The 16,579-nt window shown below is 34.4% G+C and overlaps 2 protein-coding genes and 1 pseudogene across 3 annotated transcripts; 1 reads left to right on the top strand and 2 right to left on the bottom strand.

The window, feature by feature from the left end:
* The first annotated feature begins 1,261 nt into the window (after positions 1–1,261).
* Positions 1,262–4,863, top strand: LOC110890701 (auxin-responsive protein IAA13). The gene is made up of 5 exons (XM_022138326.2): positions 1,262–1,558; positions 2,886–3,202; positions 3,514–3,622; positions 3,751–3,812; positions 4,521–4,863. The coding sequence occupies exons 1-5, from the start codon at positions 1,449–1,451 to the stop codon at positions 4,574–4,576; spliced, it is 654 nt and encodes a 217-aa protein (XP_021994018.1). The 5' UTR covers positions 1,262–1,448; the 3' UTR covers positions 4,577–4,863.
* An 855-nt stretch (positions 4,864–5,718) lies between these two features.
* LOC118479221 (F-box/kelch-repeat protein At3g23880-like) lies at positions 5,719–9,901 on the bottom strand. 2 transcript variants are annotated; one of them, XM_035979175.1, is made up of 3 exons: positions 8,674–9,901; positions 6,022–8,074; positions 5,719–5,942 (listed from the first exon to the last, which is right to left on the bottom strand). In XM_035979175.1, exons 2-3 carry the CDS (start codon positions 7,042–7,044, stop codon positions 5,829–5,831), a joined length of 1,137 nt encoding a protein of 378 aa, XP_035835068.1. In that variant the 5' UTR covers positions 7,045–8,074; positions 8,674–9,901; the 3' UTR covers positions 5,719–5,828. The 2 variants fall into 2 exon arrangements, with proteins under 2 accessions (XP_035835068.1, XP_035835069.1); XM_035979176.1 differs by having other exon boundaries at positions 5,733–5,939.
* LOC110888539 lies at positions 7,607–13,036 on the bottom strand (annotated as a pseudogene).
* Positions 13,037–16,579: the final 3,543 nt, after the last annotated feature.

Below are 16,579 nucleotides of genomic sequence, written 5' to 3'. Positions count from 1 at the left end.
TTTTTTTTGGTAAAATATGGTATTGCTACCGAATTTAAGCATGAAATTCGAAGTGTTCATTTTAGGAAGAAATGTCTCTTTTATTCTTATAGATATTTATGGAAATTGAATAGTTTTAATAGATCACAATTTTTAATAGATCACTATAGGTATTTATGGAAATTGAAGAATTTTAGTAGATCACAATTTTCTTAAATTTATATTTTTTTTTGAAAAATAATCACAATTTTCTTAATTCCTAGATATCGATTCATCTGTCATCATAATCGGCTGTCGAACATTTGGAATATTTTGGTTTTGGTATTATGCTTTATTGATTATGAATGAGTTTGATATTGTAGTTTATTTTCGTGTTATGGTACTCATTGACTTTAGTTATTTGATACTCGTATTGTATTGATACTCGTATAGATTTTATTTATTTGGTATTCACCCTGTATTGGTACTCACACTAATTTTACGTATTCATACGAGTGCTCAAAAGATTAAAAAAAAAAACAAAGTGGTACAAAAGCGGGTACCATACCGAAATACCGGTTCCAATACTCATACTGGTACTATACCAATATATTCGGTATTTAGTTTTTGTTTAAATTCGGTACCGGTACAAATACAAGTACAAATACGTACCCATCTCATCCCTAATAGTAATGCAATACCAAACAAGTAGAAGGGCCATTCGACCATATAAAATAATCGGATTATCCTTCTAGCTAACAGAAGAAATGAACGGGGTTAACCCAGTGGACTAAAATGGCAACGCTTGAAACTATTTGGACTAAAATGACAACGTTTTAAACCTTTGGACTAAAGTGGCAATATGATCTAAATCAAAGGGACTAAAATGACATTTAACTCTATTTTTTAACCAAAAGACTTTTAATATAACTATATTTATAAACACAAAAAAATAATATACTCATATCACTCAAAATATTCTTTATACATGGTTCTGTACATATTAGATGATTATGATTATATGCGACACACAATTATTGCTTCAAAATATAAGTGACAATTATCTTCTTTGTTCCCGTTTCTTATAAATATCAACCGTTGCAGAAAATTTTAACAAGAAGTTGAGATTCTAAAGATTCATTCCATCATCATATTATACAACCATGAGAATAACCTAAGAAAGGACTAGAAAACCAGAAGGTGAAAAATGTAAGTTTGAAACTTTAAGGGGCAAATATACAAACAAGTTCTTTTGTAGAAACATAATGAAAAGTAGTAATACCAGCAGACACATGGGTCCCCTGGCTATAACCACACACTCCTGCTCTGTTTCCTCTTAGGTGACCGCTTTTCCCCTTTTCTTCTTCCCTTTTGAGTTGTTCAAAACAATCCATTTTCACCTGAAAATCATCCCCATTTCTCCCTCTGATCATCCCCCTCCCCCCTTTCTACTTGTACTCTACAACCCCCCATTTCTTCTTCTTCTTCCTATGGACACAACTTTCAGGCTTGCTGGTGGTGGTGAGGAGGAGCTTGAGCTGGGGTTAGGCTTGGGTCTTTCTTCTGGTGCTTATGCTTCCTCATCTAATGCTGCTCACAGGTTTGTGTGTGTGTGTGTGTTTTATTTTTATTATTATTATTATTACTTTTTAAAGGAAGAAATATGTGTTATGAAGTATGATCTTTCACTTGTGTTTGTGTGTTTAGGGTGGGTTTGGGGGGGGGGGGGGGTCCAACATGATTCTTAGTTTGGTTTCATTGCATTTATGTGTCCAACATGTATTTATGGTTGCATATTAAGAAAAAAACTCAAAAAGATGATTGTTTGAGGGTTTCTTTAAAGTTGGAAAAAATATGGTTCATTTTAGATGTTTTTAAGTTTGTATTTTTTTTTCATGCATGTAAGAGTTGTACCATGTGCATTTATAGTTGTACATCAAGAAAAAAAAAAGATGATTGCTTGCAGGTTCTTTATTTGCGTTAGATGGTTCTTGTTTTGGTTTTATGTGTTTAAGAGTTGTACCATATGTATTTATAGTTGCATACCAAAGAAAAATGATTATTATTTTTTTTTAATTGGAAACATATGGTTAATTTAATCTTGGAATTTGCTTTCTATGATTCTTAGTTTTGTTTCTTGCATTTAAGAGTTGTACCATATGCATTTAAAGTTGCACACTAAAAAAAAAGATGAGTGCTTGAAGGTTCCTTTAAAATTGGAAAATAGTTCATTTAATATTGGTACTTGCTTTGTTGCTTTGGATGATTCTTAGCTTGGTTTCATGCATTTAAGAGTTGTACCATATGCATTTATAATTATTTATTGAAGTTCTTTAAAAGCCTAAGTTGACTTGAACTAGAAAAAAACTTATTTTGGATGATTCTTAATTTGGTTTCACTTCATTCAAAGGTTGTACCATGTGTATGTGTGTGTGTATATATATATATATTTGACATCATATATAGGGGTGGTTTGACATTATTGGAAACACGACAAGAATACCACACGGAAATAATCAGATTTTGGGTTGTCATTTCTAGCCCGTTAATTGTCGGTTAATTGTCGTGTTCAAATTTACATGTTTAACCCGTTTAACTAAACATCGATGTGTTAACCCGTTGATAATTAGCACAAATAACAACATACCGTTTAATTAAACATCGACCCGCTAACCCATTTATAATTAGAATACAAAACATACAAAAATATATGCTATAAGGCCAACCTATTTACGACCCATTTACAATATACCAACCCGTTTATGGCCCATTTACAACTTGATTACAACCTGTCAACCCGTTACTCGTTAAGATAAATGGATTACATGCATCACCGTATTTATACATCTTTTATTAGAGAACTATACGATATTTGGATTTCAAATGAGCATAAATCTTGACAAAAAATTGTGATATTTGTAAAACAGTCAGGTGGTGGGATGGCCACCTGTGAAGACTTATCGGATGAACAGTTTGCTTAACCAAGCAAAATTTTCCAAGAATGAAGAAGAAACGGGAGTCAACGGGAACGATGCTTCAAAGAAGAAGAAAAATAGCAAACATGAAAACAAGAATGATGAAGTTGTAGCTAAAGAAACCGGGCATTCTGGATTTGTGAAAGTGAATATGGATGGATTGCCGATTGGAAGGAAAGTCGATTTAAACGCACATGATTGCTATGAAACTTTAGCTCTCGCTCTTGAAACTATGTTCTTGAAAGCATGCCCGACTTTCACATCTATCCGTAAGTATGGTTTTCGTTTAGGCAAAGCACTAAGGTTACGGGTGGGAAGCGTGTTGGGTTACGGGTCTAAGCAGGTCGTGCAGGGTTGGCGTGTTCAACCCGACCCGAACCCGAAAATTTTAGACGAACCGAACACGACCCGTTTAGCTAGACGGGTTCGCGGGTTCAACCTGAAACTGGCCCGAACCCGTTTAGACTAAACCCAAACCCGTGAATTTTGTGTTTAGGTTCGTGTCGTGTCAGAAATTCACACCCCTAGTTACATAATTATAAAGTTATATGCTGATATATTCTATGTTTATGAATTTCAGGTAGAGAAAAGCAGCAACGCTCTCGACTTTTGGATGGATCTTCTGAGTTTGTGCTAACATATGAAGATAAAGAAGGAGATTGGATGCTCGTAGGTGATGTCCCATGGAGGTACTATGTTATATTATAGTCAACCTTTGACCCAAAAATAGACTCGGGTTTGACCAAACGGGCCTCAGTTGACCTAAATTACTCTACTTTTCATTGTGCTTACATGGTCTTTTTTATGGTTTAACCAGGATGTTTTTAAGCACTGTGAAAAGACTAAGAATCATGAAAACCTCGGATGCTAATGGACTTGGTGCGTCGTGTAGATCTAAGTTACATTATCACTAATGTTGCGGTTTTGGTAACCGGTAGGGCTAATGAACCGAACGTTCAGTGAACAATTCGTGAACCATTCGGCGGGAAGTTTGTTTGTGTTCGTTTGTTTAATAAATGAACGAACACGAAAAAGAAATTTCATTCAATTTAGTTAAATAAACGAACATGAACAGAGACTGCGTTTATTCGTTTATGTTCGTGATCGTTCGGTAACGTGTTCGTTTGTGTTCAACAGTTCATTAGTGTTTTAGTTTTAAAATTTTATATAAATACTTCAAAATTCCAACATATAAAATATTTAATAAGTATGAATATATTATATATTCTGTTCATGAACGCTTTGTTTGTTTCCATTTGTTTTCATGAACGTTCGTTTGCATTTGTTGCCTAAAATTAACAAACGAACACGGACACGTTCATTTCTGTAACGAACGAACACAGACATAAAATCTTGTTCGGTAAGTGTTCGTGAACTATTCGTTAACACATATATTTCCTTAACAAACGAACACGAGCAAGGTTTAGTTTGTGTTCGTTCGGTTCGTTTGCAGCCCTGGTAACTAGTCAATACTGATTCGGGTCAAAACTTGTCATTTTTGGTACTGGTCGGGTTTGGTTGACTTACTGGGTTGACTTGTTCGTAAGTAAACAAGCTAAAATAAATTGTATATGTTTCTATATGCAGCGGCTCCACGATACCAGGAAAAGAATCAGAAGCCAAAAAAGAAGCTTTTGAGTTAAAAGACGAAGAAAAACACTCAACATACTAGAAAAGTTTGAAGCTTTTGTTTTGGTTCGGGTTCGCTGGTTTTTTGTTGTCTATTCGATTCTTTTTTTTTTTCGGGTTTTTTGTTGTCGTGAGAATATTATAGTTCCATACCCGACTTGAAAGGTTTGATCAAGTTTCTTAAATATCTCGATTAGTAATCGTCTTTTGTGTAATTCTTATGGTTTGTTTACTGTGTATTCAAGTACTAAGTGTACTTGTGTGACTAAAATGGTTTTTTACTATCCAAAAGTTGTCTTAATGCATGTTTCTTAAGATTTTTTTTAGTTATAGGCCAGCTAGAACAGTAGAACTTAAACTGGCGATTTCGACCTAGTTATTTATGTGTCGAGCTCCATTAACTTATGAGAGCTCGAGCTGGAGCTCGGTTCGTTTATTATCTATTACTTAATATTAATATTATAAATAAAAATAATACTCGTTCGGGCTCACAAGCTCGATAAGTGAAGCTCGGGATCGGCTTGTTTACTAAACAACTTTAAATAAGGGGTAAATCACTAAGGCTTGACAAGCTTGCCGAGCTTAACATGCCAGACTCGGGCTCAATAAATAAACGAGTTTTATGTTAGGCTCAAGCTTGGGTCGGGCTCGATAAGTCTTGGCTTGTTTCGAGCTTTTTCTTGAGCCTAAAAAAATATAAAATCAACCCATTTTGCACATAAATGATTTAAGTGTATATCTGGTTTGGTAGTTAAAACTCTCTTTACTACCAAAATCTGAAAACAAAGAACACAGTGAGAATGAATGCAAATACATGATTGTTCAGTGTCTAGCAATTGAGAAACAGATTATGTAATACATCTAGGCACACATACAAGGCCAGTCTGGTAATTTACGGTTTATAGCCAAAACGCAAACCAAACTGAACAAACCAGTTTTCCTAATCGCAAACTATAAACCAAACTGCCAAGTTTTAAACCGGCCAAGTTTCTTCGGTCCGATTCAGTTTGAACTCTTTGGGCGGGTTTTGAAACACACTCAAACTATCACTTACAAATCCTCACATCATTGGTTAAAATCCCTCATAATTCTCTTGAATTTGGCGCAAAAGTATATACATGCATGTAACACAATTGGTAGAGCTTAATGCAAATTCATAACAAAGGCGTGGATGTTATTTGTTCATAAATAAAACATATCTTACAGTTTAGTAGAGATGGACAACAAAATATAAATAACCACCAAATAAATTTGCATCCATTACATTCAAACGAGAGGCTTTTTATGCTTACACGACCTCTTGCTCCTCCTCTTCTTCTTCCTTTTTCTTATGTGGCCCTTGGCACCGCTTTCAACACTCTCAGTAACTTCCTGCACCTGCTGCATTGCATGTATATACAAACAAAACATAAGACACACATATATATATATATCAAAAGAGAAGACATTTAGATCAAACCTTGGCAATTCTCTTGTGCTCATCATAATGATTATTATTATTATCATGATTAACATGGGGATGGGGAGATACGAGGCTCTTGACAAATATACTAGCACGAATATAGTCCCCATTGATGGGCACAGGGGTACCATCATCAACATAATATCTACTCGTCATGTGTGATTCCTTCCTAATCGGAAAGTAGTGTGCAACATCATACTTGGTCTGACAATGATTATCAATATATAGTTCCCACTTGTTGTTTTTCATTACCCATTTCTTAGTAGACAGAGGGGAACGGATCGAATATATGCATAGACATTCTTCTATAACCCCTAGTCTATAACTGTCAAAATATAACATATAAACATCTGGCATGGGAATTTCTTTGAATTCCTCTGTAGATAAATCCAAAGAAATAATTACTTTCTTGAGATTTTTATGAGTCATGAACCAGTGAAGTGCCCCACCATAAAAGACACCGGATCTACCTTCATAAATACTATACTTTACTTGTCCAATAACTTTCCAAGTATTCGATTTCAATGTTAACACGAGAAAACTCGTCCGCTTTGAATCAAATTTTTTCATGAACCCTGCTATAACCTTGTAATCATCTGAAGACGAATCATAACCAAATCCCCAACATGCTACTTCCCTGGTCATTGCAAGTTTGTGCACATGAGGCTGAAAGGGCGGCGTCGGGAGTTTCTTGTGTTCCCTGGTCGAAGGATTGATTACTACAAACTTAACACCTATAGGGGAAACACATAACAAGCCATTACAAGAACCAACAATATGAATGTAGTCCAATAAAAACCAACTGTCTTCACCGCGAATTCCGCGAAGACAGACCCTTCTGTGTCCAAGTTCATGATTGTTACGATCATTCGTGTAAGCATTGTTCAAGTGAGCTTTAACAAAACGAAGACTTAATATAACAGATCGCCATGACTTACACACGCTCTTGCATCGGATTATATCTTTCACATCCAATAGTGGCAGTATCCGCTCAACCACATCAAGCGCAAGCTCTGCCATTCGAATCCTTATATATATAGGAATAGGAAGGAAAGTCAAAAACTTTATAAAGGATTCAATCAGGGACCCTGCTTACCATCTTAAACTCAAATCAAAACCAAACCAACTAAATTGTTCATGGTAAACCAAACCGGTACTTTAATTGATAATGTATATATATGAATTAAAAATAATGCATAATTGAAACTAAAAACATTCGTTCATATCATCAGCAGCAGCAGATAATAAAACAAACGATTCTCCTAATCAACTTAAGTAAGTTTATATTTTGTTTAATCAAGGGAAGCCGACAAATATACATACCTGATTGAACGGATACCGATTGAAGAGGATGCGTTTAGGCGATTCACGAAAGTGAAGAAGGTGGGTGTAGTGTAGGGTTCAGATTTGGATTCTTGGGCCTTTTTTCATGCATATGTAACTTTGCATAGTTATAATCTATACATATAACTAGGTTAAAACCCGTGTAATACACGGGTTGCATAATTAATTTATATAACTTATAAGTCTCTAAATAATCAAATTTATAATTACATACCCGAACACATTATATATAAAATTATCATAACACAAACTGACCCATATTCATAAACTACCAGTTTGTATCAAACCAAAAAAAAAAAAAAAACAACTTTTAAATGAATCCATAAAATTGTCAAAGCTTACCAGACCATAAACAATAGCTTCTATATGCAGGATAGAACCAAACCAGATAAGTCTGAGGCCTGTAAAACTTCCAAGCTACATGTGAATATTACAAAATGATACAGGAACCACAAAAAATCCAGAATTTAATAGAAACACTATTATTAGAACATAATGAAAATGATAGGAAGAACTACAAGCAGCACCTAGTTAAAGCAAATAGGTGTGGCATTCTTGACCCATCAAAAATTAAAAAAGGTCATTTCGGGTTATATTTTGCCTCTAAAAGTTTATTGGAAATGGGTCGAAGGTCACCTAATAGGTATTCAAAATGCAAAAAAACCTCTCGGTGATCAAAAATCGCAGTAATTGGTCCAAGAATACCCTGCAGCAAAACCAAAAGTTTAAAAGTTATAAATATTCGTTTCAGTCTTGCATATAAACAAAGTCATCTTCTAACATATGATTAGTGGAAGTCTCTTATAGTGATTAGGCACATCCAAGTTTCTTACGGCAATCATATATAGCATATTAAAATGAATGCTCCAACACACCATGGTATAGAAGGCTGGAAGAAACCAATTATGAACCTATATTTGTGATATACAACTTATATTTGAGATCATGCTATCCCTACAGTTCTTAAAGTGTTAATTACTACCTGTCATTACTATGTTATAAGTTTTGCCCTAGAAATTGATGAGTTGTGTTACTTTCCTAGAGAGTCATGTTCAAATCACACTTGAAAGTGATAAAGAAAATATTAAATAAATATTTAAAGAACAACCATATATTATTTTCACAGCTTCCTAAATGTGCATACACGTTACATAAGGAACAAAAAAATAACGGGGTTAGAACTTTTACACCTTCAATTAAATAGTGAACTTACCTTTGAGAAAATCTTAACTAATGACATCTCATCAGCACATTTACAAAATTCTAAAATTCGAGAAATTCAAAAATTAACATTTAGCAACTTACCTACGTATTCTCCCATGAAGAGATAATTTGCATCAGGAGTACTTCCACCAATCCGAAACAGCTCAATGAGACGTAAAATTGACCAAGAATATCACCGCAAATCGAAACTGGACACTTCAATGTTTGGACGTTATATTCCTCTACAAGGATAGTCATAGCTTGATGGCAAAGAGCTGCTGACATATTATTCTTCTATATTACTTCAAGAGCCACATTGGTCTACTGTGCAAAAATTGTCACATTACATTATGCATGCAAAAGCTTCAACTTCTTTTTCTTAGTTTTATGACAATATATATAATCTCAACAATTGAAATAAATGAGGAATGCATGTTAGTTTGAAAATTGATGAGTTGTTAAAAATATAAAAAAAATTATATATAACATCTAATGAATGAATTAGCCACGTACTTTCCATTCCCATTTAGACATCAACCTTTATGTTGCTGGAAACAACAGCTGAGAGGAACGCATGATCTTCTTACATTGTAAACACTATATTTCATAAGAACGGAAAAAAACCTTTATATCAAATAATCAAATAAAATGAAACATTGCTAAAATACCTGCCATGAATAGTTCAGGAATATGCCATCAGTCCATCACATACATCAAAAAAGGTTTGCTACTATCATTCAATTGACTATGTCAAATGACTCACAAATTCTTTCAAAAGCGGAACCTTTTTGACATTCAAACTGGCCTCCATATTTATCTGTTGAAACAGGGTCGTGTAAGAGCCATGTTCTAGTTTCGTCACTGTAATCATATAAATCATATTGAAGAATTAAAAATAATCAAGCTAAACATATACTGATAAACCTAACAAATGCTAAACAAAATTTACCAATAACACACATTTTTTTAAAAATACATTAATAAGAACAATACCCTATTTTTTTAAAATACATACAAAAGCATCATCATGTCATTATTGGGTAATCTTAAATCTATAAGTTAATACCCTAGGCATAGCATGTATAGAATTACCAGCCAGCCATCAAAGCGCAATGCAACAGCAAGCTCAGAAAAACTAAACTGATCAACATACATATTCGCAACTGCCATTGTAGCCAGAAATTATTCAGCGATCGCTCATCCTTCATGCCCTGTAAAAGATCCCAATACTTAAAAATTGGTAAGCGTTTAGAACTGTTGCAACAGTAAAATCAACAAATAACGGAAAATTGCTTTGGACTTGAATAATACAAATTGGAAAGAAGATTTGATTACTTGATTGCTTCCTATTTGATTATGAAGTTTCAAAAAGATTGAACCTTGTTCAATCTTCTGCTTCAATGCATAGATGAAAGAGATGCCTAGGGTTAGAAAAGAAACGTATCTGGGGTAGGGATTTATATAAGATCTGATTGCATAGTGAATCGGGTTGTACCCACATCAAGGATCCGCCTACAAAGAAAAATCTCATCTAAGCCAAGAAGCGCCAAACCCAAAATACAGATACCCTAATAAGAAGACACGTGTCCCACAATTAGTTTATTTTATTATATAGTTAGACTAGGTTATATACCCGTGAGCTTCACGGGTTATGAGATGTGTTAAAAAAATTATATTTACAAAATGATTTTTTATATGATTTCTTAGAATAACATGCAAACTCCCCTGCAAAGCATAATATAAGCATGTAACGGAAAAAACAATATAAAACCTTTTTTTCTAAATAGTTAAACGGGTCAACCCAAACCCGGACCTGTTTCAATACGGGTCAACCCGAACCCGGCACGTTTTTTTTTAAAATGGGTTGTGTTAATTGACCCAAACCTGTTTCTTTCATGTCGGGTTTGTGGCTCGTGTCAAGAATTGCCGCCCCTAAAACACCTATATGTGATACATAAGACATTTTATTCGATCAGTACCATGCACAGGTGCTTAGTTCTTGAACAATCACAACCAAAAAACTAAAGCATTTAAATGGGTAAGAAGCAAATGCAAATGCCAGTGTATTCCCAAATTTATATAGGCTACAAGTCAACCTAAAATCAATGCAACCAACTAAACACAATTACAAAAAAGACCAACATTTTAACACAATCATACCCTCAGACTGCAGCTTCGACGCAAAAGCAATGGCAACCCAATCCGGTTGCGAAGACGACCACTGCAACTGTTCAATCTCAGCACCAGCAGTACACGCCAAAATCGGATCCAACCCCCTTCAACCGGCTGCCCCATAGAACTCAAATCCCAAATAAGAGCTTGCGAATCATCACCCACAGTACAAATATGACACGAACTATGCGGCGCCCATGCAATCGCATTCACACTCGCCTGATGCCTCTGCAGCTCCACAACCGGCAACGTCGGAAACCGAATATCCAACACAACCACCTTCTTGCTATCCATTATAATCGTCGCCATATACCTCGGATCCTGCTTATTCCACCCAAGCCGAACCAACGGCGTATCTGGCTCAGAACTCTCGTAAATAATCGTCGAATGCTCCTAATCCCGTAAATCGAACACCCTCACCGACCCATCAGCCGAAACCGATGCGAACACACCCACACCGCCCCACGCAATATCGTAAACCTCCTTATCATGAGCTATGAGCTGTGTATCAACCATTTCCCTTTCGATATCCCAAATCGTACATGTCGTGTCGATACTCGATGTCCCGATGTGCCTCGGTTCCGCTTCGTCCCAAACCGTACAAATCCAAAAACATCCTTAGTCACTAATGTTTGTTCAAATGGGACAACTAAAACATGCCTTAATTAAGAAGACAGAAAATAATAGAACTTGGATTAAGAGAACCTGCCTTTAGTTGATCTTTTCCATTCGTACCAAACTCCGGCCAAAAATGTGCAACGTTTTCGTCAAGCTTCAGATCCTAAGATAAAAACATATATTGTATATTTGACCCGTTTATAACTTTTTTAAGAACAGTAGAATAAGCATAAGCAAAAGCAATGTCACCGATGGCTTGAAAGGTCCTCCAAACTTTCTCTTGTCCGGATACGTCTATTCCTAATTCCACTCTGTTTAACATATGTGTAAAAAAGTATACATGTTAGATTACATTGAAGAAAAACGTACTATTCTTTGTAAGAATCAACTATACGAGATCCAAGCACTTTTCTGTAGTATTCCAAGTCAATAGGTTCTGGTTCCTGTATTATCCAAAAAAAATCACCTCAATTAAAATATATAGAATCTAATCATAAAGATAACAACTTTATGTGATGTTAAAGTATAAAATAAGGACAATAGCCTAATGTCTTAGATAAGATAATTTCAGAAATACAACAGTATATAATTATCAATATACTCTTGTCATAAATGTCTGTGGCACTTGCAACAAATGATCAAAACCAAAAAATTGCATAAAGCCATCAACTTATCACCAATTATGTCAAATACTCGCTGTCTTATCCACAAATAAATAAAACTGCTTAATATAAAATTGTCCCATATACTCCCATAACTAAGGAGTTATACATTCATAATTTCAAAATCACAAGCCATAATCCTAAAGTTCTCTGCAACAGGCCTAACTGGCATGCTTTAGACTCGTAGAAACCCCAGCTATCATACATATCTTCATCAATTTTTACATCTATCAATCCAGTTTCCGATTATAATCAACCGAATTCTCGCAACATCGACAATCTGATACAGAAATAGCAGAAAATGAAACAAAACAAAATAAAACAGAAGGAAAATCAGGTTTAGATCATCGGTTCACGTCAAAACGGTACCGGTCGAAATGGCACGGGTTGAAACCGTTCGCGTCGAAACGGTACGGGTCGAAACGGTCGAAGATTCCAATGAATTTTTTAATTTTTCTGATTTTTTTTTAATTTTTTAGATTTTATTTTATTTTTTGATTTTTTTTGTGAAGTAAACGTCTATTTTTCTGATTTTTTTTTTAAATTTTTTAGATTTTATTTTATTTTTTTATCTTACTTTTTGATTTTTTTTGTGAAGTCAACATCTACAAACACTCGAATAGGATGAGAATCTGCCTATGATGCTATTTTTAGATTTACCCATTTACCCAACGTAATACACATCCTTACCTACGAATTATTTTAAATAGATATCTTACAACCCATCCTGACCAATCCTTAATTATTTTTTAACCCATAACTGAATATTCAAACCTAATGCATCGCATGCTGATATTGCTAATAGACAAATTCCTAAGTCATAACAACCTACAACTGTTGAATGAATGAGTGTCGAAACATTTAAAATGTGTTGTTTCCCAAAACTTTCGGCTGCTATAGTTAAACTGAAGGAGGAGAAAAAAGGTATATAAGGAGTCAGAATAACGAACACAAAGAACCACTTATAATTCAAATATAAAAGGAGTCAGAAAAACGAACCTCCCTCCCGTCATAGCTGCATACTACAGTGTTTGTAACGCCCAATCGTTGTAGATTCGATGTTAGTTTGCTGAGCCGAGCCTCTTTCATCTCATTAGCGTAAATTATACCTGATTAATAACAATAATCACATTCACATTACAAGTCACGATATAGGAAAAGCACTTAGTTTGATTAAACGTATTTATCAAACAGACAAATCAAATTTCACGAACCACTCTTGAATACAAAATAAAATGCTTGTTAATGTTGATCGGAAATATAAAAATAAAACATGTAGAAAAAATCATCATTCATAAGATTATAAGAGCATGCCAGTGTTTTTCATAAGAGCTGCAATGTAAGTCGTTTTACCACCAGGTGAAGCCCTAGATGTGAAAAAAACATCATTCATTCAATACCGTAAAAATGTATTATGGTATATAAACTGAAATAAAGATGATAAATACTTACGCCATGTCAACAATGCGTTCCTTCTCCTGAGGAGCGAGTGCCATCACAGGTAAAAAAGAACTTGCACTTTGCACCTGTAAAGAGTATAAACAAAACCAGCCAGATAAAAAAATAAATAACAAAACTTTATATTTTAAAAAATTTAAATAAAATTCAAGTATATCATGTAATGACCAGCCATATACTCCGGGGTTGCACCATATGGCACTTGATGATCATAAACAACCAAACCAACCTGTGTTACAATGTTGCAATGACAATTAACACGATATCAAAACCGTGCCCTAAAAACACCAACACGTCCAATCCAAATTCAACAAAAACTCAGTACTCGTAACTGAAATGAAAGTTATGTCAGCTTCAATTCATCCTAAAACCTAATCGTCAACCGTGCCCTAAAAACACCAACACGAACAAAAAAACAAATACCTAACGAAGCTAATATGAACACCGAGGCTACGGTGCGTAGCAGAGCAATCAATACATAGAAATATCCCGTAGGTCACCGGCGCCCAAGTAGGATTCTTCGCGTTACAATCAAAACACATCTGACACACAACACACAATAAACACAAATCAGATCAATTCAGATGCAAATTCACATAAACTAATCACAGATCTGATGAAATCGAACAAATACATGCAAAATCACATCACCTTATTCTCCGATTTGGCTTTCAGCTTCCTGGCGGTTTTGTCGGTGAAAGGTTCGGTCGCCATTGAAGAAGCTGGTGTTCCGAACAGAAGTGAAATCTTCCATCGTTGTGACCTGGTGTGGCATCTGACTCGTCGGAGGGAACATGTAAAGCTTTAATCAGAATTTCGCCGGAACCCTGGCCGTCTTCGGAGTTCGAGCGGTTGTCTTTGAAGCTTTGTTGCCGTCGCCGGATGTCGGTGATTTGCCTGAAATCTCTTTCAACTCTCGTTTGGTATCTTCTCTCTCTCAGTTTTGGAATTTGTTTTGAATATATGGATTGTGGGGAAACAATGAATTCAAATTTTGAATGATATAGTTGTTTGAGGAAAGTTGGAAACGCAGAGGTGTCTGACCATTTGAACCAGATAAGCTGGTTTGAGGAGGGTTATGTTTGTGCTATAAATAATTGTACATTATGCTTTAATTGTATGAAAAATATTACACAAAAAAAACAAAAATACCAGGAAATGACACATGGGATATGAAGATGGGAGAAGTTGACAAGTAGGAGAGAGAGAAGGGAGGGTGATTGTGGTGTTGACACATCAGATTTTATACTTTTGCTTTATTATATTTAGAGATTAGATTAGATTAGATTAGATCTGATTGCATAGTGAATCGGGTTGTACCCACATCAAGGATCCGCCTACAAAGAAAAATCTCATCCAAGCCAAGAAGCGCCAAACCCAAAATACAGATACCCTAATAAGAAGACACGTGTCCCACAATTAGTTTCTTTTATTATATAGTTAGATTAGATTAGATTAGATTAGATAATAATATAATAAAGTAAACCAATGTGTGACACGTGTCATTAATTGAAGGCATCTATTTTGAGTTTTTCCGCCTTTCTTTCATATTTATTTTCTAATAATTTATCTTCTAATTTGTAGATAATATTAAATAGAAAAATGTTTTAATAATTGTAGATAATATTAAATAGAACAATGTTTATCTGATAATTATAAAATTTAAAAGAGGTTTCACGCTTTTTTGGATTTTATTAAAATTCATGACTACATTATATAATTATAAGCTTGAATATATGTGTCAAAATTAAAAATTATTCTTCAAAAATTCAGTAACATCCGTACTCTATATATACATTTAGAAAAACTTTAATAATTGTAGATAATAATACTAAATAGAAAAATGTTAATTGAATAAAAAAATACAGGATATCATCAAATGTATATCGATTAATTAAATGAGTATACACATGCATGGGCGGTGATAAGGGTGTGTGGGGAGGACCACCGCACAGGGTCCGTGATTTCGATTGGCACGTGTTTTTTTATAAAAAAATCCGATATATATGTTAATTTTTTAAATAGTATACCTTTACCAACTCAAAGATAGGCTCATTTACAAAACAATTTTTATTGTTTGGAAGTTAGCCCATTGACATTAGCTTTAGTGAGCCAAATACCCATTTAATTTTAAAATTAAATAATAATAATAATAAAACATTACGGAAGAATAAAATTTTTCGAATTTTTATTGTTTGGAAGTTAGCCCATTGGCATTAGCTTTAGTGAGCCAAATACCCATTTGATTTTAAAATTAAATAATAATAATAATAATAATAATAAAAAAAAACATTACGGAAGAACATATTTTTTCGAGCTCAAACTGGGTACATGAATTCTCAGAATCCGTACTCTATATATACATTTAGAAAAATGTTAATAATTGTAGATAATAATACTAAATAGAAAAATGTTAATTGAATACAAAAAAAAAAAAATACAGGATATCATCAAATGTATATCGATTACTTAAATGAGTATACACATGCATGGGCGGTGATAAGGGTGTGTGAGGAGGACCACCGCCAGTGGCGAAGCTTGAAATTTTTTACCGGGGGGGGGGGGGGGGGGAACGTATATACCCAAAAAATTCTATAGAACCGGGGGGTCGAAAACATATATACCCAAAAATTTCTATACGAAAACTACATATATAACATTACTGGCCGAAAAGTTCGGGGGGTTGGGCGCCCCTCCCGGCCCCTTCAAAGCATCGCCCCTAACCACCGCACAGGGTCCGTGATATCGAGGGGCACGTGTTTTTTATAAAAAAATCTGATATATATGTTGATTTTTTTAAATAGTATACCTATACCAACTCAAAGATAGACTCATTTACAAAACAATTTTTATTGTTTTGAAGTTAGCCCATTGACATTAGCTTTAGTGAGCCAAATTACCATTTGATTTTAAAATTAAATAATAATAATAATAATAATAAAACATTACGGAAGAACATATTTTTTTCGAATTTTTATTTTTTGGAAGTTAGCCCATTGGCATTAGCTTTAGTGAGCCAAATACCCATTTGATTTTAAAATTAATTAATAATAATAAAACATTAAGGAAGAAGATATTTTTTCGAGCTCAAACAGGGT

This window comes from Helianthus annuus, chromosome 11 (genome assembly GCF_002127325.2).
Source record: "Helianthus annuus cultivar XRQ/B chromosome 11, HanXRQr2.0-SUNRISE, whole genome shotgun sequence".
Taxonomy (NCBI): Eukaryota; Viridiplantae; Streptophyta; class Magnoliopsida; order Asterales; family Asteraceae; genus Helianthus; species Helianthus annuus.
The sequence above is the reverse complement of the archived record's forward strand: the minus strand, read 5'-3'. Positions and strand labels throughout refer to the sequence as shown.